Source organism: Xiphophorus hellerii, chromosome 16 (assembly GCF_003331165.1).
Source record: "Xiphophorus hellerii strain 12219 chromosome 16, Xiphophorus_hellerii-4.1, whole genome shotgun sequence".
NCBI classification, from domain to species: domain Eukaryota; kingdom Metazoa; phylum Chordata; class Actinopteri; order Cyprinodontiformes; family Poeciliidae; genus Xiphophorus; species Xiphophorus hellerii.
In genome coordinates this window covers 25,606,313-25,628,359 of record NC_045687.1, presented here as the reverse complement: position 1 = coordinate 25,628,359, position 22,047 = coordinate 25,606,313, and the positions used below count along the sequence as shown (strand labels likewise).

General features: G+C 38.8%; 1 protein-coding gene across 3 annotated transcripts in view; it reads left to right on the top strand.

The window, feature by feature from the left end:
- Nucleotides 1-2,403: 2,403 nt before the first annotated feature.
- ap2a1 (adaptor related protein complex 2 subunit alpha 1) overlaps nucleotides 2,404-22,047 on the top strand; it is a 33,654-nt gene continuing 14,010 nt past the window's right edge. For all 3 annotated transcript variants that reach the window (XM_032586350.1, XM_032586349.1, XM_032586348.1), the window contains exons 1-13: nucleotides 2,404-3,196; nucleotides 5,994-6,205; nucleotides 9,460-9,653; nucleotides 11,610-11,739; nucleotides 11,832-11,933; nucleotides 13,588-13,847; nucleotides 14,103-14,271; nucleotides 14,366-14,503; nucleotides 15,208-15,390; nucleotides 16,924-17,021; nucleotides 17,103-17,334; nucleotides 17,417-17,605; nucleotides 17,676-17,827. In XM_032586350.1, the coding sequence (XP_032442241.1) occupies nucleotides 3,130-3,196; nucleotides 5,994-6,205; nucleotides 9,460-9,653; nucleotides 11,610-11,739; nucleotides 11,832-11,933; nucleotides 13,588-13,847; nucleotides 14,103-14,271; nucleotides 14,366-14,503; nucleotides 15,208-15,390; nucleotides 16,924-17,021; nucleotides 17,103-17,334; nucleotides 17,417-17,605; nucleotides 17,676-17,827 (2,126 nt within the window). In that variant the 5' untranslated portion in view covers nucleotides 2,404-3,129. The remainder of the gene's footprint in view (nucleotides 3,197-5,993; nucleotides 6,206-9,459; nucleotides 9,654-11,609; nucleotides 11,740-11,831; nucleotides 11,934-13,587; nucleotides 13,848-14,102; nucleotides 14,272-14,365; nucleotides 14,504-15,207; nucleotides 15,391-16,923; nucleotides 17,022-17,102; nucleotides 17,335-17,416; nucleotides 17,606-17,675; nucleotides 17,828-22,047) is intronic.

The window sequence follows — 22,047 nt, the reverse complement described above, 5'->3', positions numbered from 1 at the left end:
AATAAAATTCAAAAATGTTTGTAAGAACAAAATAGTGGCTAACTTATTAGTTAGCCACTATTATAAGAAAAAGGGTTAAAAAGAAGGAAAAAACATAATTTCTGTTGTGAAAATTATAATTTCATTTAAATTTAGAAACATGTTAAAAGCATAGAATATGTGAATTGCTATCCACATTCTGATACATTGGAATTCTTGCACACTGTAATTTTCTTAGATTGATTTTTTATACATGCATAAGCTTGTTGAGAAGTCAGACATGCTGGAACTCCAACATTACAATTCTTCACCAGACCAGAGGTTTAGAGTGACCAGGTCAAAGTATCTGTGACTGGTACCCCACACTCTGGGAGAACCCCTCACAAGGATCCCTGAGGGACATGGTTGGACACCTTCTCCAAGTCCACAAAACATATGTAGAATGGTTGGGCGAGCTCTCACACACCCTGTATGACCCTGCTGAGGGTGTAGAGCTGGTCCAGTGTTCCACGACCAGGATGAAAACCACACCACTCTTCCTGAATCCGAGGTTCAACTATCTGGTGGATCCTGCTCTCCAGGACCCCTGAATAGACCTTGTCAGAGAGGTTTAAGAGTGTGGCCCCTCTGCAGTTGGAGCAGACTCTGCCCTCCTTTTTGAATAGGGAGACCACCACCCCAGTCTCCCAATCCAGGGGAACTGCCCCTGATGTCCACACAATATTGCAGAGTTGTGTCAATCAACACAACCTTACAATGTCCAGAGCCTTAAAGAACTCGGGGCAAATGTCATCTACTTCTGGGGCCTTGCCACCAAGGACCTCTTTAAGCACTTCGGAGACCTCATCGCCAGAGATTAGAAAGCTCGATCCAGAGTACCCAGGCTCCGCTTCCTCAGTGGAAGGCTTGTTGGTGGGATTAAGGAGGCATTCGAAGTATTCTTCTTACTGGCCCACAACATCCTGAGGTGTGGTCAGCAGCACATCATCCCCACTATAAACAGTGTTGGTGCTGTACTGCTTTACCCTCCTGAGATGCTGGATAGTGGGGCAGAATTGCCTTGAAGCCATGTGGAAGTCTTTCACGTGGCCTCTCCGAACTCTTCCCATGCTCGAGTTTTTGCCTCAACAACCACCTGAGCTGAATGCCACTTGAACTGGTGGTACCCATCAGCTGCTTCTGGGGTCCTACAGGCCAAACAGACCCGATCGGACTCCTTCTTCAGCCTGACAGCATCCCTCACCAAAGGTGTCCATCAGTGGGCTCGAGGGTTGGCGCCACAACAGGCATAGACAACCTTGAAGAAGTGGTGAACAGATGCTGAAAAGGTGCTATGGTTGAGAGTGGACAACATACCAAGGGCAATCAGTCTCTGCAAGTGGGATGCAAGTGGGATACTACTTTTTAACTTACACATATGTATCATTTAAATCAATTTCGAATATTCGATCCTTCCATTGGCTATATCTGCTTATTCTTGAAGGACTGCAGGGGGCTGGTGTCTATCAATAGCAGTCTGTTTTTAACTTACTTTATGTTGGCATGTGAGCAAGATTTTTAAAAATGGGATAGGTCATGTTCAAGGCTTCTTTAACTCTTCCATGTCTTATCACGACCCTCAGGAGGAGCGCAGAAAATGTTGCAGTCAGACAGCAGTGAATCCGGCTTGTTGTCCTGTCAGACCATCACTTTCCAAAACAACACAATGAAGACCTTGTAAAAGCGCATATGAAGTTAGTGCAACCCGCTGGACCGTGCACTGACTGAGTAAAAACCACAGAGTAAAAAAGTTGTGGGGTCTAAATGACTCCATACTTGAAGACTATGGGAGAATTAATAATATCTGTAGGTAGATTTCCTCCAGGGACAAAAGAGATTGCGATCTGTTTAATGTACTTTTAAAAAGTACTTAAAATTTTTAAAACACGTATAAAAGACTCAAATTACTCAACCGTCAAGGCTGAATAAGTAAATAAATAAATGTTTCTCAAAGTCTGAGAACTAGTAGGAATACATAACAAAATAAAACAAAACAAAAACGTATTTAAAAACAAGATTCCATACTAGTTGGGCTATGGTACCTGAAAGAGCCCTCAAATTCTGCTAAGAGCTCAAAGAGCATTTGACCGGCTATGGGCATATTTCCGTATGGCTTAAGGGTGCCCAAAGTCGGTCCTCGGGGGCCGGCATCCTGCACGTTTTAGTTCTCTCCCTGGTAGTACCAACAACCTTTTAAGCATGTCAATGTTCTTTTTAGGCCTTCTAACGAGCCATCATTTGATCCAGGTGCGTTAAACCAGGGAGAGAATTAAACATGCAGGATGCCGGCCCCCAAGGACCGACTTTGGGCACCCCTAACTGCTTCCCTCAGCTTTCAGAGCTTTCCATCGTGCCCCGTTGGCTGTTAACAGCGTGCACGTTCACGGCTGCGTCGCGCGGCCACGTTGTTTTGCTGTCACGAGCCTTCCGACCGTGAGTGGAAGCTGGTGAATTACAACGGACACCACATTGAGGTCAACACTTACGACAACAAAAACAGGCAGTACCGCAGATTTCTATTGTTCCGTGGCAAGTTAAAATCTGCCGAGTTATTCGGGTCAGCTGGTGATGTTTTGCTGTTTTTGAATGATATAGCTAGCCAGCTAGCTGTTGAACTAGCTTAACGGTCCGCGCGAGTCGAAGAAACTTAACATCATTTTCCAATCGACATTCATGCCAACACGCCTGTCTGCTTTCATCTCCAAGACATCCAACTAGTAGACATTTTTAAGCTCAACCGCTTGTTCTTCTAGGTGTTGCGCGTCACTTCTAGCCCGAGTGAAGTAAGGTTTGAATGAAATAACGTTAGCTTGTCATAGCTAGCGGAAACAAGCCAGCTAACAAGGAAAGCGTTAACCTGTCTTGCTGCCGGACGCTTCCTCTCTGTCCAGTGAATCTAGCAAATGCTACTTGGACTAGCCGCCGTCAACATACAGTCTGTAGTTGGGCAAGTGTTATTTGCCGAATTGTGAGGAGCGACTGGACGTGCAAATTAGCTAGCTCCTTCTGAACGTTAAGTTGGCCATCTTCCCTCCAGTCCAGCGTGAAAGGCTGTCCAGCATCGGCTTGTTTTTCCGGAGAAGGCCGGAGTGAGGAAAGGAATCTGCAAAAATGCCGGCTGTGTCGAAGGGAGATGGAATGCGCGGATTAGCCGTTTTCATCTCGGACATTAGAAACTGTAAGTGGCTTTACTTTGATCTGTTGACTGATATGTTTCATTTAATCCCGACCGCACAGGTTTACACTTCAGTTGGTTGGTTTTACGGAGACTCAGTGAAGTGACGTGGTGTCACATTACTCCACACACTGCAACTATCCTCAAATGTTACTTTAAACGTAACCTTTATACAACCACACCTGTCACTTAATGCAGTCTAATGCTTCAGTGTAATTAAAAGGCTCTTGATTTTCTGAGTTTATAAAACATCCGCGTTAGCATTGTTTTAAGCTTACAGGACTGCCTCCTTGAAGCATTAGCAGCCCGTGCCAGGTGCACAAGTCTGTTTTTAGTGAATGAAGGATTAAAGCACCCTGACATGACCTTTCCCCTCAATTAATTAAGATACACTGTTGAGCTCAACCCGTGACAATTTTATTAAAAATGCTAATACATGTTCCAGGTTTTGGGACAAAGTATCTATCCACAAAATGTAATTCAGTTTAGTTTATTTAAGGCCAGTTCAGAACGATCTAAAGGCACTTTGCAAAAAATGTTTTAATTCAATCACACATATATCCCACTGATCCTACTTATCAAACAGAACATGTACATGTAAAGTATATCACAAGCTATAAATTTTTTCCAAAATGATTTCCAAAACAACATTTATTTCTAAACAAAGACATAAGTGATATTTATAATTGCTGTCGGCATCCTAAAATATATTTTAGCATGAGATTAGCCTCATTCAGTTGTGCCTAATTGCTTTCTGTTTTAAACACAACTAAATGATATAAAATTCTGGCCTGGACTTGGACATCCCTAGCCTGGTTCAAGCAGTAAGCATTACTGATGCAAACATTAGCCCCTATGTATAATCCATGTTGATGGAGAAGTCTGTTTGAACTGAAGAGATTTCCAAATGATTCCTACATTATCTCATGACTGAATTTGACTGAAATGTGTAAATTGGAGCAGCCTGAAGCAATCATGGTTAAAAAGAAAAAGTTTATTTCCTCAAAGCTTTTGACATTTTTGTGCTTCATTTGACGTCATTTTAACCTGAACTGTTGAAGCTTAATAATGGTTCATTCACCCATCAACAAAAACATCTGATTTTTAGAACCTAATGAGTCAATCGGCAGTCATGAGGAGTGGAGCATAAACTCTGTAATTCTGGTTTCCACAGCATTTATCACAGCTTGGAAACATAGTTTCAGGATAATTGAGGCAATCGTTAATAAATGCAATATTGTGAATAACATGATGGATAACTATTTCAAGCAGCATTGTCATAATTATGTGCAGTAGTTTATTATGAAATTACATTTCAAACAACAATTGCTTGTCCTTTTCTGCATTATCCCTGGTGCTCTTTAGTGAGTTCTTGATGTCCCTGAAGAGTATCCGTATCCAGGAATTTATCTAGACATAGCCATTTGTTTTCATTTATTTTCCTTGAGTAGTGATTTGCTATTGTCTGACTTTTGTAAAATATTATATATTTGTATATATATGTGTATGTGTATAAATATGTATAGAATAGACTAGAATTACTTTATTCATCCCAGCAGGGAAATTACTTCGCAGTTACAGCATAGAGACAAGACACAACAACAACCACCACTGAGTAGCAGTTGCAGATAAAAATAAATAAAATATAACATGCTGTTAACATAAAAGCAACTTAGAGCAGTCCTTGCAAAGATTAAAAAAAATGCAGATACAGTATGTATATGTAAATATATGTACAGCAAGTGTGCCACAGTGCAGTTGTTCAAAATCGGACTGATTAGTGCAGAACAATGATTTAGCTTTTATTGTACAGTGAGATGGCATGTGACAGGAAGGATTTCCTGTATCTGTCCCTACGACAGCGGAGCTGGAGCAATCTATGTGAGAAGGTGCTCCGCTGTCTGTCCACTATGTGGTGGAGAGGGTGCTGTTTATTGTCCATAATAGACAGAATATATACTCAGATTAAACATAGTAATAGTCTGTTTTTGCTAGGTGAACTCTTTGCAATCCAAGGCTCAGAATCTTTATAAAATAAGCTAAAATGTCTCTAAGCAATCAGATTTCTCCTTATCTTCAACACTGTTTTTACCAAAGGCATATTTTGGGAGGCTCTTAGTGGCTTTTGCACAACAGTGTACCTGCTTATTATTTACCTTACATTGGCTCTTTGACTTAGCTAAGGTTGTTGACTCCTGTCATTGGGATTTTTGATTATCTGTGGGAACTAGGAACATGACTTTGATGTTCTGAGGCTTGTTTTCTTGTAAAATGTTATGAAAAACTTTGTCATTGAATAAGAATTGTTCAGTAAATAGGATGCATGACTTAGATTGACTTTACTGAGACTAAGGGTTGGTAAGCTAGCAGATTGAAAGTGAACATTTGTTGTGGTAACACTTCTACAAATAGTATTTTGACTGAAATTCCCAAGTAACCATTTGTGAAACTGGTGCATTACTTTTACAGAAAAAACACATGGTGTTCTTTTATAGCTGAAAATATAAGAACTTCACACAATGGGTACCACTGTCAGCTAGTATAGCCGTAACACACTTTGTTATATTTTGGAAGGATATAAAAATATGAAATATAAACCCCCAAAATGCTAGTTTTCACATTCTGAGATGTATTCTGCATTTTATGTCATTTTAAAAACTGGTCACTTTATGCTCAAAAAATGATTTAAAATGTTCTTGCTTTTTTCTTGAATGTAAGAGATTTAATTTATAACCAGATTACTCATGGCTACCTTTCTGATAATGAAACTGTGGTACATTTTTCTGTCTTTTTCCATCAGGTAAGAGCAAGGAGGCTGAAATCAAACGGATAAATAAGGAGCTTGCCAACATCCGCTCCAAGTTCAAAGGTGACAAGGCTCTGGATGGTTACAGTAAGAAGAAATATGTCTGCAAGCTGCTCTTCATCTTCCTGCTGGGCCATGATATTGATTTTGGACACATGGAGGCAGTCAATTTACTTAGCTCCAACAAGTACACAGAGAAACAGATCGTAAGTCCTTTGTTGTTGATTTCTTATCATTTTGACATCAAGATCAGAGATTTTAAATTACACAGAAGAACTAAAACCCTAGAACAGTGTGGCTGCAGGGAAGTTTCATGGTTTTCACCAGCATAAAGTTAAAACTTTCTGTGAAAACATTTTATTTAAGAATGAATTTAGTAATTTTTATGAAAGGTTGTTTACAATTTGATGTTTAGTTGTGATAGTCATTGTGAAGAAACCTTAACTGTAGTTTTTTACACCAAGTTAATGATTGGTGATTGAGATACATAAGCAACATATAATGTGGTTTGTGCTCAAATGTATAAGTTGAACTGCTTGTCTGTGTCCATTTCCTAATTCGGTTGTGGACAGTTTTCTCAGGAACAGGAAATGTTGAGTAGGCAGAAAAAGGATGAGTCACCATCCATCTTATTGGTGGATTGGGTTTTGTCTACCATAGTAAATCACTGTTCAGACAAATTTCTTTTAGATCCTTTTCAGGAAATGTGGAAACCATCCATGCATTATAAACAATATCATTGCAGGACAAAACTAGTACTTGAAAATCTTAATTGATGTATCAATATTTTTTAAAGTAGAGGGATTCTAAAAGATAATCCATCTGTCTTTATTAGTTGTTTTAGTTAAGAACACTTTTGGGTTAAAGTGTTCTAGCACAAAAGTGTTTTGACTTCTGGGTTAGAACACAAAAGTTAGAAATGCAAAGAGCATTTCATCTCTTTGCATGAAATGCTATGATTGGCTTTGTGTAGCTGCAGCCAGGTTTTAATACTATTATTATTTATTTAATGTTGTGTGCTATAGTGGGACATGCAAATTTCCCACCCCGTTGGGGATCAATAAAGTATTATCTTATTATTAATAAAAACTCTAAAATTTATAATAGCTACTAAAGAAAATAAGCAATTAAATGAGTTACTTTTAAAACTACGATTACAATTTGCACAATGTTTTCTGTAGGAGAAAAAAAGTATCTTAACATGAATTTGTAAAAATTTATTTTTACTTCTGTCTAAATTGGGCTTACTCATCAAATGTGAGATTTCCAAGTGCAAATGACCAAGTGCATCAATGATTTCTACATTGTAGTCCCCATGGACTACAATGCAGACGGCGCTTAGATTTTGGTCCATCTCAGCATGGCAAAGTTTGCCCATATTTTTTAAAATGATGCATGTTTCTAAACAATATTTTGGTATGGTAGCCCTTCCAAAGTAGCCCAGTCATAGTTATAAGCTCATGAAGTTAACTACTCCTTTGGACAAATTCTGTTTTTTGAGATTCATGTATATCCAGTTTAGGCTCATGGTATGAGCATTTGTCTATAGTATACTGTTTGGTATCTTATTATGCTGTACATAGGGCTATTTATCAGATTTTATGAGTTTTTCCATCTTAGGCTACCATCATGTAGCCCATGATGACCACATAGAAACATTATGGCGTGGTAGGCTCGCTGCGAGTATACCACTAGGGCTGTAACAAGGATACCATCCTTACTATGTCAAATTCTGAGGTAAAAAAAAATCTGATGTTTAGGCTACTATTGACAGCATAATTCAGATTATTATATTATATTTCTGCCAACAGATGATGATGATGATGACCTTAGACATATCGATACCAACTACATTATGCTTGATGAGGATGTTGATTTCAGTCCAGCCCACAAATGAGTTCATTGAAAAATAAATGAAATCAAAAAGATGTACCCATTAAAGCTTCAGTATTTAACTTTTATAGAAAATGGTTTTCACATATTTATTAAAACTATCACTGCCCTCTTCCTGGCTCTTATTTGTTGTTTTAAGTTAGAACTGGGAAAAGGCAGAGGAGCTTGATTTTTTTTTTTTCACAAAAATGTCGTGACACCATAGTGTCACGACATTTTTTATATAACAAATATATAAAATATAAATTTTCTAATACTTGCATACTTCAGCATTGAACTACAAGGTAGTTTACGTACTACCTTGTGGTGGCTAGATGATTTAGTTGGATAGCCTTGCCTTAAGGTTTTGTTATCTACTTATCTAGGGCAAAGTTTAGGGTTGCAGACCTTGAAATAGAGTTGACCGTTTGTGTTTTCTTTTCAGATGATATATGGTTCTTCACCATCCGAGTATCATCAATCTATTTGGGAATATTCCATTATAGAAAAGTGTGTCTGTAAATAAAGATAAGACACCTGGAGGAACCAAATGTTTCATTTTATAAACCAGAGCAGTTATAAGATACTATCTCAGAAAATTGAATTAAATATCTAAGGTAACTTAAGGTGCTTTTCTGCTGGCAAGTTGTTACCTAACCGGTTAATGTGCAGTGCAGTTCTAACCCAGGTAGTGAACTTTTCCATTATACTCTCTGTTCCTCACTGGCGGGCCATGAGCACAGCAGCTGTGGGCAACTCTGCTGATGTTTGCAGAGACTCTCAGCCATGGAGAATCCTGAGATTGTGCTTCTGATGGACTCAAATAAAAAAAACATAATAATAATAAAAACGTTTCTACCCAAGAGCTGTTGTTACACTGAACACAGCAAATCCTTCTAAAACATGAGCTTTATTTATTTATTTATTTATTCTTTCATTCATTCATTCTTAACCTGCTCTTCATCTTCAGAGGGGTTGTTAAGTTTATGAGCTGATAACTATGACTCAGCTACTTTGGAAGGGCTACCATATTAAAATATTGTCTAGAGACATGTATCGTTTCAAAAAATATGAACAGACTTTGCCACCCTGAGATGGACCAAAAAATGGTCTGGCCCATGTTCTAAATCAAATAATTTAGTAATCAATTAATTAACTCGAGTTTACAGACTCAAGAAGAAGTGCGCTTGCTAGAAGACTAACACAGTCAGAGCAGTAATTAAGCCAAAACTGTAGAAAATACATTTACATTTTGCATTTAAGATTAAAAAAAAACAAAACAGAACACCCCATCTGGAAATACAATTTAGCCAAAACCCAAGTGGCAGCTTTAGCTTCACCTGGTTCATATTCACTAAATGAATGCTGAATCACATTTTTTGCAATGAGATATTTATGTTCCTTTAAATTAGAAAATGACCATTTGTGTATTTCTTTTAATTTCTAATATTGTATAAAAAATGCATAATTAGTGAAATTAAAAATCTGACATTTTTAAAAATTATTTATCAGAATAATCAATTTACTAAAATAATTGTTAGTTGCAGCCCTAAACTTGAATGGTCATCTGATGTGTCTCTCTCTCCAGGGCTATCTGTTTATCTCAGTGCTGGTGAACAGCAACAGTGAGCTGATTCGTTTGATCAATAATGCCATCAAGAATGACCTGTCCAGTCGTAATCCAACCTTCATGTGCCTGGCACTTCACTGCATCGCCAACGTGGGCAGCCGGGAGATGGCTGAGGCCTTTGCCAGTGAGATCCCTCGCATCTTGGTGGCTGGGTGAGTCTGGTTAAGGGTGGGACATGGGAGGAAGCTGAAATAAACTGAAACGTTTTGGTTGTCGTAGTATAATCGACTTTTTTGGGTGGTGATGTGACCTTGAATTAAACAAAATGTCTGGATCCCAGTTTCAGACCTTAGAAGCACAGAGTGGTGGATCCTCTAGGAGTCAGGTGGCTTAAATAAAGTAAAGGCTGAGATGTGAGCACTAAGAAGAAAAGACTGAGGAGAATATATTCATTCATTCCATCCATAAATTTGAGAAACTCATGTCCAGACATTTCTTCATAGGTGTTTTGTGACTGCAATGAAGGAATGGGAGAGCGGGGCAGAGGGAAGGAGGGGTTGACATTTTGTCAGTTTGTTTTGGAATAGTTTATTCCTGATATGTGGAGGATTGTATCCTAATCGGATGTCCTTGAGGCTGTTTTTCTGAAGCAGTGATCACATTGTTCTTGATAAAATGAAAAGGGTTTGCAGTGAGTAGCTTTATCCCATGTTTTTTAGATGGTGTCTGCCTCTTCCAAAGAGGTGAAAACGAAAAGAAGGTCATTGAGCTGGCAGAGCACGCTATTTTCAGCCATTTATTGCTCATATTGCACAGATATGAGCAATCTGTTGTAATTTTCGTCTCCCCATCGAGTTGTTGAAGTTGGACCACTGAGAAATAACTTCATTTTTAGATTTCCAATAGTGTTCAGAAAAGTGGTAAAGTCCTTTTTCAGAATCTCTGGTCTTTATTTTGCCAGATCATTAATACCAATATGTACAACTAGAGTCAATATTTGGCTAATCAGTGGCTAGAGAGAGTATTTTCTCTGTTATATCAGACACTGTCATTGTGGGGAAGGAAATTACTCTCATCTTCTTGGCATTGCAAAAATAACTACATTTACTGCTTCATTTCCGACAATGAGCACCTTTGGCATTTCTTTCGTTTTCTTGGTGTTCACTTTGGGGGGTGAATGTGCTGATCTTGCATCAAACCTGTTGTTGTTTGAAGGTGAGGTTTCCCTCAGAGGTAAAGTAAAGTAATTTTATTTATATAGCACATTTTCAGCAACAAGGCATTTCAAAGTGCTTTATATGAATTAGATGAGATACAAACAAAAGAAAAGCAAGAGAAAAATAAAAGTATACTACATATTGGTTCCCCATCTTTAATAAGAATAAGAATGTATAAACTAGTAGGGGTTTCTCTGGATTCTTGAGTCAGAATTTGAGGCTCGGGCTGGTCACTTTGTCCTTGGAAGCGGAGTTGGAGTTGTTTCGGTTCCATCTGCTTGTTTATTTTTCTTTGGTGGAGCTCAGAGGTGGCCACGTTGATTTGTCTAGATGAAGGGTTTTCCCTGTTGGTCATCTCATCAGATTCGAAGTGTGAGACTTTTTTTTTTTTTTCTGGCTTAGCTCCCAGAGAGTTCAGGTTGAGCTGTTTGGTGTGGGGCGTGCGACTTCTCAGTTGATTTGAGGAAGAGTTGTTTCATTCCCATAGGCAGCGTTTACCTCAAAGTTCACCTCCAGCCATTGAATCTTAATTTTTGTTGACTGCAGACATTGTTTAATACTGAGCTGGTTGATGTTTTGAGTCATTACTAGAGTTGAACCTGGGTTGACCTCGGTATTCCTCTGCAAAATCTGAATCTTCATTTCTGCCTATTGGAGTCTTTGTATTATACTGCTAATGTCCTCGGAGTTGGCCAGAGGTATCTCGCCCTGGTTCAGTTTGGAAGTGGAAAAAGTAGAGTTAAAAAGTAAAGCCTTAGGTTTGAAGTAGTTCAGTTGTGATGTCGACAATGTAAGTATAATTTTAAAAACTGTGACTTTAAAATAACAAGCAGGCAAAGTTATCAATAAGGAAGAGGGAGAGCAGGATAAGCCATTCCTCCTTCAGCTAATGATCTGCTGTGAAACTCATCTATCTGATTTATTTATATATTTTGTATTTGTGAACCAAAGGGACACGATGGACAGCGTTAAGCAGTCGGCTGCATTGTGTTTGCTGCGCCTCTATAAGACATCTCCTGACTTGGTGTTAATGGGTGAATGGACATCACGTGTGGTGCACCTGCTCAACGACCAACACATGGTAAGAGTTTAGACGCAGGCTGTATCAAAATGAGCTGACGCATCAAACAGTAATTGGTCACTAAATTTGTGAGCTCTTTGTTGTGGATGCAGGGTGTTGTGACAGCAGCAATCTCTCTCATCACCTGTTTGAGCCAGAAGAATCCAGATGAGTTCAAGACATGCGTTTCTTTGGCTGTGTCCCGACTCAGCCGGGTGAGTGTGGCAACAAAACACTGTTTGTGGGTTTTAATTTCTGTAAATGCTGCTCATTTCCAAACATTATTTCTGATGAAAGTTCAGATCTGTATTACATGATCACTTAGCATTTATCATGGAAAATGTCTTGTTATAAGAATTTCGATTTATCATTGTCACAATAAATGTCAATTAATGTAAAAAAAAATTGTGTGGGTGTAAGAATATTTTATTAATAAATAATAATAATTTTCTACAGCACTACATGACGCTATGAATAGTGTTACCTAAAAAGATGCAACACATTATCATTTATATCTATCAAAATAGTAGCTATTATAAAATATTGTGATCAAATATTAAGATTGTATCACTCACTCATATTCCACAGCCAAAATGTATTTCATTAATTTTTCAGAGATATTTATTATTTTAATATCAACACATTTTTTCTTTAAAGGCATTTTGGAAACACTTTATTTGATGGGGTGTGGATAAGACTGACATGACACTGTCATAAACATAACAGTCATGAACAGGAAGGAGTCTTTATGAATGTTTACAACTGTTGTCTAGTCCATTAAAAGTGTCAACTTTGCATTCAGAGTGTCATTATTTACCGAATGACACTTCATGACAAAAGTCATAAACATCCACGAGGACCTTCATGTTTATGGCAGCTGTTATGTCAGGCTTAGGCACACCCCGTCAAATAAAGTGTTACTAGCATTAAAGTGTTACTAGCATTTTATTGGACAGGGGATATATCATTCTATCCACTTCGACAAAAATAGCTTGTGACTGTCTAAGGAGCGCTCAATAAAAAGTTGTTTGTTACTGAAGTCTTAGTAGCAGAGTTGTGCTGTTTTCCACTTGTCAGAAGTCGGAGTTTGGATCTAGAAGTGACATACAACCTATGTAGTTTTTTGGTTGCAAGCTGGAAATCAGTAGGGTTTGCTAATTGTTGTGATGTAATTCACAGAGATATTTCTGTGTGTTCAAATAATGGTTTATGTGTAGCAACCACATTGAATTTCAGGGAACATTCTAGTTGTACTTTCAACTTTACACCATATTGATGTCCATAATTGTTTCATAAATGTAGGAATCACTCTCATTGTCAGTGTTGTCATCATCCTTGAATCTTTTAAGAAATTTACCGTTTTTTTTTTGCTTGTTAAATAAACTAGAAATTTAAACTAGAAAGTTTAAACTAATTTTACTAGAGGCTTACCATTTTATCAGTAGTAAAGTAAGATTATAAACATTTTAGTGTTTCAAGTTTATTTTGTGACAGTTTTTCATGGTTTTGTAAAACCATCGCCCATCTCCTGTATGGCTTTAGAGCAGAGGCTTGTTGGTCTTCTGTTGTAAAAAGGCAAACTCCTTTAACTGGTCATACCTCTGTGAGGGGCATCCTGAATGTTGCAAGACCTTGTATTATATTTCTTTTTTGGCATTTGAACACAGTTATTCTTCTCATTTGGTTTGACTCATCCCTGATTGAATGATAAAGTTGAACCTCTTTATAATACAGAGGGCCCACATGAGCATTTGCTAATCTGCCATCATCTCCTGCCATTGTGCCTTAAAAGATGCCAGTAAAATTTTTTGAAAGAATTATTTTTTGTAATATGTAAGAGGCTTTGTTTTTTTCTCTTTTTGCCCACAGATTGTGTCATCAGCCTCAACTGATCTGCAGGATTATACCTATTATTTTGTACCTGCCCCTTGGCTGTCCTGCAAACTTCTGCGATTACTGCAGTGTTACCCTCCACCAGAAGATGGTGCAGTCAAAGGCCGTCTGGTAGAGTGTCTGGAGACTATCCTGAATAAGGCTCAGGAGCCGCCCAAATCTAAGAAGGTGCAGCATTCCAATGCCAAGAACGCCATCTTGTTTGAGGCTATATCACTTATCATCCACTATGACAGGTAAGTTATTGTTTTTTTTTGCAGCTACATGACAGGAGATTTAAGGTAGCAGAAAGTTGGCTTATGGCTCTCAGGGTTGTAATAGTTTTGAGTTTTACATTGTAGTTTAGTTTTATTTCTTTGTGACATGATGTTGTTTTATGTGTGTGAGTGTGTAGGTGTATGTCACCTGCCCCTACTTTACACTTTATGTATAATATCTGTAGTTGTAGCTTAGCTGTGCTGTTTGTGAAGCAATCTTTTTTTGTTTGCCAGTGAGCCAAACCTTCTGGTGCGAGCTTGCAACCAACTTGGCCAGTTCCTGCAACACAGAGAGACCAATCTACGTTATCTAGCTCTGGAAAGCATGTGTACTCTGGCCAGCTCAGAGTTCTCCCACGAAGCTGTCAAGACTCACATCGAGACCGTTATCAATGCACTCAAGGTGCTGCCTCACACAAAAAATACTTATTTATATCTATAATGGAGAATAGATGCGCATGCTGACCTTCAATTTATTTTCAATTTTTTTCTTTTAGACTGAAAGAGATGTAAGTGTTCGACAGCGGGCGGCTGATCTGCTTTATGCTATGTGTGATCGCAGCAACGCTAAGCAGATTGTAGCAGAGATGCTGAGCTACCTGGAGACAGCGGACTATTCCATCAGAGAAGAGATGGTGCGTGTGAGACGATGATGCCCTGAAGAATTTGTGAATTAAGTAGATTACCACCAACTACTCTGATTCACTTTGAGTCTAACTCTAATGGGAATATGAGTATTATTAATTTTTTCTTCAGTGTATAATACATTAACTGTAATCAGTGAAAGTAAGCAAAGGTGAGTGACTTCAATAAAGGAATCATTTTATGTTAGTTATTTTGGCAGAATAGCAAAATTGTTGGACACTCAGTTATGGCATTGATGCCAACTCCATGTGGTTGGCACAGAGCAACAGTCTGTAGCCTCGAGAATAACCAACCCAAACGATGACTTTCCTGTGAGGTTTTTTTTGTCCTAATTACAGGTTGCCTCTAAACATTGTGTTTATACTTCAAGCATAGAAAAACAAGATTAAGATTTGCTTTGCCAAGAGAAGGTTTTGCTTTGGAGATACATGAATCACTCATAATTTTATTAAGCAAGTCCGATATTTGGATTTGTTTAATACTCTTGATGCAGTATTAAACTGCAACAACAGTAGCTGAAAAACTGTTGATGCAGAGAGTGCAGAATGGTTGAAATCACAAGCAATTGGAACAATTCAATTGGAGTACGGAAACAACTAAGTGGATGGCGTCACATAAAATGTTGGCAACACTGATGCCAACACTGAGAGTGGAGTTGCCCAAACATTGACAGACTTGTACTGTTTCCATGTAGGTGCTGAAAGTAGCCATCCTTGCAGAGAAGTACGCTGTGGATTACTCCTGGTATGTAGACACAATTCTTAACCTCATCCGCATTGCCGGGGACTATGTCAGCGAAGAGGTTTGGTACCGGGTCATTCAGATCGTGATCAACCGAGATGATGTTCAAGGCTACGCCGCCAAGACAGTCTTTGAGGTACCTCTGCCAAATAATTTACCAACAGCAATATTTTACTGATGCACTAAGGTTTTGTGGCCAATTTTTATTCCAATTTTTCATGTCTAATATAGTCATGTTATAAAATTCAGCTTGATTTAAAGCGGAACTCACAATATACTCAAGGGGGATTTGTCACAGGAATCAGGTAAAATATGTTGCACCATTTAATTTGATAAGAAAATAAATATCCAACCACTCAATATGAAATTTGTTGATTTTTAGCAACAGTGATTTATTCAAAGAAATCACAATACTAAGAAATAATAATAGTTATTCTGATAAGTAGATCAGTAACCAAAAATCCCTCAAAAAATAATTATAGGTTAGATTTAAATCACTCAGTTTATATCAGCAAAAAAACCTAAATAATTAAATGTCCAAAATTTCCCGTTCTTTTTTTAAAGAGAATAATGTCCGCAAAGGAGTTCCATATCCTCAAAAAACAAAGCAAAGTCCTGGAAGTTTTTCTCTGTTTTTATCCAAAGTCCCAATCCTAAATGAAAAATCCAAAACGTCAACCCTCTCCCCCAGCATCCCCCCACCAAAAATTCCCAAAAAGAAAAGTAAAGTCCTGATCTCACCGGGAGCGTCTTTCTTTCCCCTCGGTGGTGTCCTCTTGCACCGGGCGGCGTTTCCTGGGTGCAATCTCCGATCTGATTTCTAAGTGCACGTTTTGCGGCGCTGGTGCGAACTTTGATTGTTGTTTTATGTCTTTTTTAAAAAATTTTTTTACTTGTTTTAAACATTCAATCAAGTCAAATCTCCCCGCTGCACAGATCTGACAGTGTGCGTCTCCTTCTCCGTTTGTGCTGACGCACACACCCCTTTTTATTTACTAATTTCAACCACACCTTACCAGCATGATACTGCCCAAAATCAGTTTTAAACTGTGGAGATTCAGAATAATTTCAATAATTACAGTTGCAGAATAACAGCAACTGTTCTACAAAACAGTTTGATACATTTACTCTTTAATGTATTTATTCAGAAAAAAACAAACGTAGTGGTTTTGTTACAATGTGATCAGTGATGGGATAGTTACTTTGAAAAAGTAACTTTAAATACCAAGGAGTGGTGGTGGTTAGAGCTTTTTGGCAGTACTTGCTATTAACTGAAAAAAAAAGCTTTTAGTTTCTAGTATAAAATTTACATTTTTTAGTTTTGCTGTATAATGACCATTTTACCAGTGCGACAGGTGTAGTTTGCTGAATGAAATCAACAACCATTATTTTATCCATCCAAACTTGAGTCCTTTGACTTCCATTTGTAAAGAAATGCATTTAACACTTTGCTTTTGCTTACAATGTAAATCTTTAGGGCACTAGAGCTGTAGTGGTAGAGGCAACACTAGAAGTTAAAAAATGTTTCGTAGAGCAGACATAACTCAACATGCTCATCAGATGTTTAATAATGTCTTGGTCAACCACTCTTCCATTCACGTTCAAACAACCAAGCTATTAAAAAGCTCTTTTAGCTTAAATATATGAAAGTGGGATAATTTTGTTGCAGGCCCTGCAAGCCCCAGCATGCCATGAGAATATGGTGAAGGTTGGAGGCTACATTCTGGGAGAATTTGGGAATCTGATTGCTGGGGACCCCCGGTCCAGGTACGTTCCATTTTGTACTTCTCTGTACACATCTGATATTTGAGGCTTAATGTTTACCTTGTTATTTTTTTTTTTCTCTAGTCCCCTGGTCCAGTTCAACCTTCTCCACTCTAAGTTCCACCTGTGCTCTGTGCCGACCCGTGCCCTTCTTCTGTCGGCTTACATCAAGTTTATTAACCTGTTCCCAGAAACTAAGGCCACAATCCAGGAGGTGTTGCGCTGCGATAGCCAGATCCGCAACTCAGATGTTGAACTGCAGCAGCGAGCTGTGGAGTATTTGAAGCTCTCTTCTATTGCCAGCACGGATGTCCTGGTAGCTCCAACCGCCCGCTTTGATCAAACTCAGCCGTGTAAAAGAATTCCACTTGCAAAGGTTTTGGTCTCCTTTCTCTCAGGCCACTGTTTTGGAAGAGATGCCTCCATTCCCTGAAAGGGAGTCATCAATTCTCGCTAAGCTAAAGAAGAAGAAGGGACCAGGGGCAGTTTCTGTCACTGAGCTAGAAGACAGCAAAAGAGAGAGCGGCGAGTTGAATGGAGCAGGAGAACGGGGACCGGACCCATCAGTCATGGCTGCCTCTAATGCAGTAAGTTTCCTTTGTTTTCTACCAGCCCCTTCCCTGGTCAGATTGTACTCCATGTCTCCATGTTTTCCAGTCTACCCCATCTCCATCAGCTGACTTGCTGGGGATTCGTTCTGCGGTTCCAGTTAGCGCTCCAGCCAGCTCAGGCAGTCTACTGGTGGATGTTTTTTCTGAGGCGGGACCCACTGCATCTTCTGGCGCAGTGAACGATGACGGCTTCCTCAGGTGAAAATCCTACTCTGTTCACCAGCAGGTTCAGAATCGTCCAGATAAAGTCCAGTATGAATGACTGCACCTCTAGTTATTTATGTCATTCATTTAATGACTGATTGGTCACGAGCTAACGATTTAATCTTCTTAAGAGAAATGCACTATTGAGAGTGTAACCAAAAAAGAAGCAAAATTCCGTCCAGTAAGGAGGGAATTACCTGCTGTACATCTGTTTCCACTAAAAGGATTTCACTGTGAAGTTTCTTAAAGCAGCACTCCTTTCTTGAAGGAAAATCCCACTAAGGCTATTGCAGCGTTTTTTAGAAGAGCAAAATAACTTTAAAAAACTACTACAAGTGGACATGAACAGATGTGTTTTTCTGTTTGCGTCACTCCTAGCTATCCTTAGCATTCATAAATAGCAGCTCTCATACTGGACCATCACATATACAGCACGCCATGTGCTGTTGATTTTGACCAGTGTTCAAGTACAGCTCCAAAAATGAGTGTCTGGAAAAGGTTTTTAAAAATTTCAGTCATTTCAGAAAGTGAAACTCTTAAATTATACATATTTTTTTATAGATTAATTACCAGTTACACATGACTGCTTTCAGGTGACTTGCTTTGTTCCTTCTGGTGTCTCTCATTTTCCTCTTGACCATTCTCCATAGCATTTCTATGGGGTTCTGGTTAGGCCCATCTAACATTAACACAACATTTTTCCTTCCACTTGACTTTCAATGAATATGCTTAAACTGTTTTTGCAAAATCAAAATGTTCTGAGATTGAATTTTGGGTTTTTACTATTTGTAAGTCTTAATCATTAAGATTGCAAGACAAAAAGCTTAAAATGTTTCACTATGTAGTAGGGGTTGAACAACATATTTTAAAGTTGACTACAACGGGTTAAAAGTCGAGTTGAGGTTGACTAGCTGCAGTGACATAATAAAAACGTAAGCAAAAATACTTCACAGCAACTTACAGGCTTTGTTTGGTAAATTCACAGCACATATTGAAGAAAATCTCAGCTAATATTAAGCCTAAGTCTGTTATGCAGAATTAAAAGAACAAGAATCAGAACATTATCTCAGACTTCTTCATTAGCAGCTGAGCAGAGGTGGTCTGAAAAGCTGCACAAAGTAGAGAATGACTTTTTTTCTGAACACCAGCTGGTTGTGATGATCATAAACAAAATGTATGAACGTATGTCAACGCATTGACTACAATTAAATTCAGCACTGCTCCCCTGCCCCAATGCGTAGCAGGACATTCCGCTGACTCAGCAGCGGCTCGCTGACTTTGCAGGATGAGCGGACATGCAGACGGCTGCACATATAGCCTCTGTCAGATCCTCAGAATGCATCCTGAACTTCATTTAAAGATGTTGTAAAATAGTGTTTTTATAAAAGCATGAAGCTGCCAGCTTAGAAGCTTCAACACACAGGGTGACACTGATCAGTTGGATGGATTAAAAGCGTGACATCATACCGCATTGCCGCACAGTATTGCCCTAGTGTTTTTTTAATTATTTTATTCTTTTTTTTTAAGAAGTGGCCTTTCTTTGACAGTAATCTGACAGGAAGGGGGCTAAGAGAAGAGGGGCAGGAGAGAGAGACGTGGCCAAGGGAACAAAGCCTGGGAGTCGAACCCTAGACTACCACGATTTACAGCCTTTTTATATGCAGGGCGCCGCGCTAACCACTGTGACATGCAATGCCCCTAATCCAGTATAGCAGGGGTCTCAAACTCCAGTCCTCGAGGGCCGCAGTCCTGCAACTTTTAGATGTGCCTCTGCTGCACCACACCTGAATAGAATAATTAGGTCATTGGCAAGGCTGGGAGAACTGAGCTACACAAGGAGGAGGTAATTAAGCCATTTCATTCCAGTGTTTTGTACCTGTGGCACATCTAAAAACTGTAGGACTGCAGCCCTCGAGGACTGGAGTTTGAGACCCCTGCAGTATAGCATTTGCTGGAGTTTGCAGTACCCTTTTTTAAATTTACATTTGTAAACAATTTGAACTGTTTGATGAACTCACTTAGTTCATCTGTCTTTTTTTTTTTTTTTTTGAAAATTCAGTTTTGTTACGTGATTGCGACTAGTTGAGTAGCCCCATAAAAAGTTATTGCAGAGTAAAGAATCAACTAGTTGGCTAGGTGGTGCAACCCCTACTATGAAGTAAATATGAATTCCAGTATTTCTGAAATGAGTGACAAAAGTAACAATATGCAAATTTTTTGACATTCACTTGTCAAAAAAGTGAATGTCTGGCTGTGGTCACCAACAGGCTGTGGTCTGTTGGTGTTTATAGATTAGTGTTTGTGTTGGTTGTGTTGTGAGTCTGTTGGCTCTGTATGTCTTTGGTTTATCTTTGTCTCATTCAGACCTGTCAACCTGAAGATTGTCAGTCCAAAAGTCATTAAAGAATGAACTTCAAATCAGGTTTCCTCCTGGCCTTCATTTCTGAACCACTAATATTTCTGAACCACTAATATTTTCATACAGGCGGTGTTGGAGTCATCTTATTATGCAGTCTAGTTCTAGATCGAAGTTAAATGAGCTGAAGGTTTAAAGCTAAAATCCAAACAGCACACTGCCTACACACTGCTGCAGTCTAAAGTTCCTTAAACACAAGCTGTGGCTCTAATGTTTTAACCATTGGAGCTGCATGGATCAGACTGTCAATTTCCAGTTTCTCGTTTTTCTAAAGCTTTGGCCAGATTTATTTAAAATTTTCCTTAAGGATTATAAATAACATTGAAGATATTTTGTTATTGCCTTTCTGTTGTGAGATATCATTAATTATATCTGAGGGACATATAAACCCTCGCAGCTGCATAATTCCAATAACCACTTCTGTTAACGGTAGCCCACTTTCTAAATCATAACTTGCACTTGGAACCGGCTAGATTATGTTTAGTGACTTAGATGTAAGTCCCAGGGTCATTATTTACTCTCACCAAAGGAAATTATGAAGCCTCCTATTTACTGGAATCATGTACATTAGTTTTACCTTGATTAAAAGAACTGGACAAAGATTAAATGACTCTATTAATTCCAATGTCCACCAACCTCATTAGAATTTTATAGTATAAATTTATTAAGCAAGCTTAAGCAGGGATATGCGACATACAAATCAATAATCAATCGTATATAGATCAAAAACAGTGTAATAAAATTTACATGTACAATCATACTACTCTGTCTCCTTTCCCTAAGAGTTAAGTCGCACGTTCTGAAATGGAATTTCAATGAGCAGATTCAACTCATACCCAGACGATGGTGGATCTTTTGGCAACAGGAATTTCTAGCGTCCTTGGTTGAGGTCTTTGCCTTGTGTGGAACAATCCTCCTTAGAAGGGAAACAAAGCAGAACGGGTCTGAATCCTGTTGCAAAACCCAGTTCTTTATCCCTGAGGGACCTTTGTCCTTCCTCCAAGTCTTGTTGCTGAGTTTGAAGTTGCTGGGTTGAGACGAGACCAACGGTCGAATAAGAACCAGAGAAGGGGCGATGGGACCCAGTCCTTTCTTAGCGGTGTGAAATTCGAGCTTCCCCGTGGTTCTGAAGTGCGGTCCGTAGCTCAATCTGCTCCTCTGTGAGTTGTTTCTCCTTCTACGCCGCCGGACTGGGAACGGCTGGTTCCTCTTTTCGGTCCCTTTTTATACATTTCTCCACCCTGTGTGTGTATGGGAGGATTTGGGCTACGTGACGTATGGGAGGGTGTATGGGAGGATTTGGGCTACGTGACTTTCCTCACATCTGCTGTCTCTCATGAAAAAGCCCCCACATTTCTCAACCTGTTTTTGCTGACCATAGTGGAAAGTCCCGTGCTTCTCCTTTCTCCGTTGCTTCAGCCAAACTCAACACACCAACCATCCTGTGCGCCCTGGCCATCTGTTCAGAACTGCTTGCGACATTTCCTGTTTCAGGACCTCACCCATACATTCCTCTTCTTTCTCTAACTCACTTTTCCATCTGTTACAATCATTAAACACATTTAACCTGTATTAAACCCATTTGAACATTGACTTCAAATTATCACAAGTTTGATCCTTAGTTAACAATTAATCACATCTCTCACTTATTATAATTCATCGACCATAATCGTTTCATAGTTAAATCATTACAGAAATCATTACAGATCATTTTTCAGAAAAAGTACATTTCAGAAGGTTATTATGTGATTATTGGTAGTCAGTTTACTAATTATATTCATTCATATTCAACTTAATT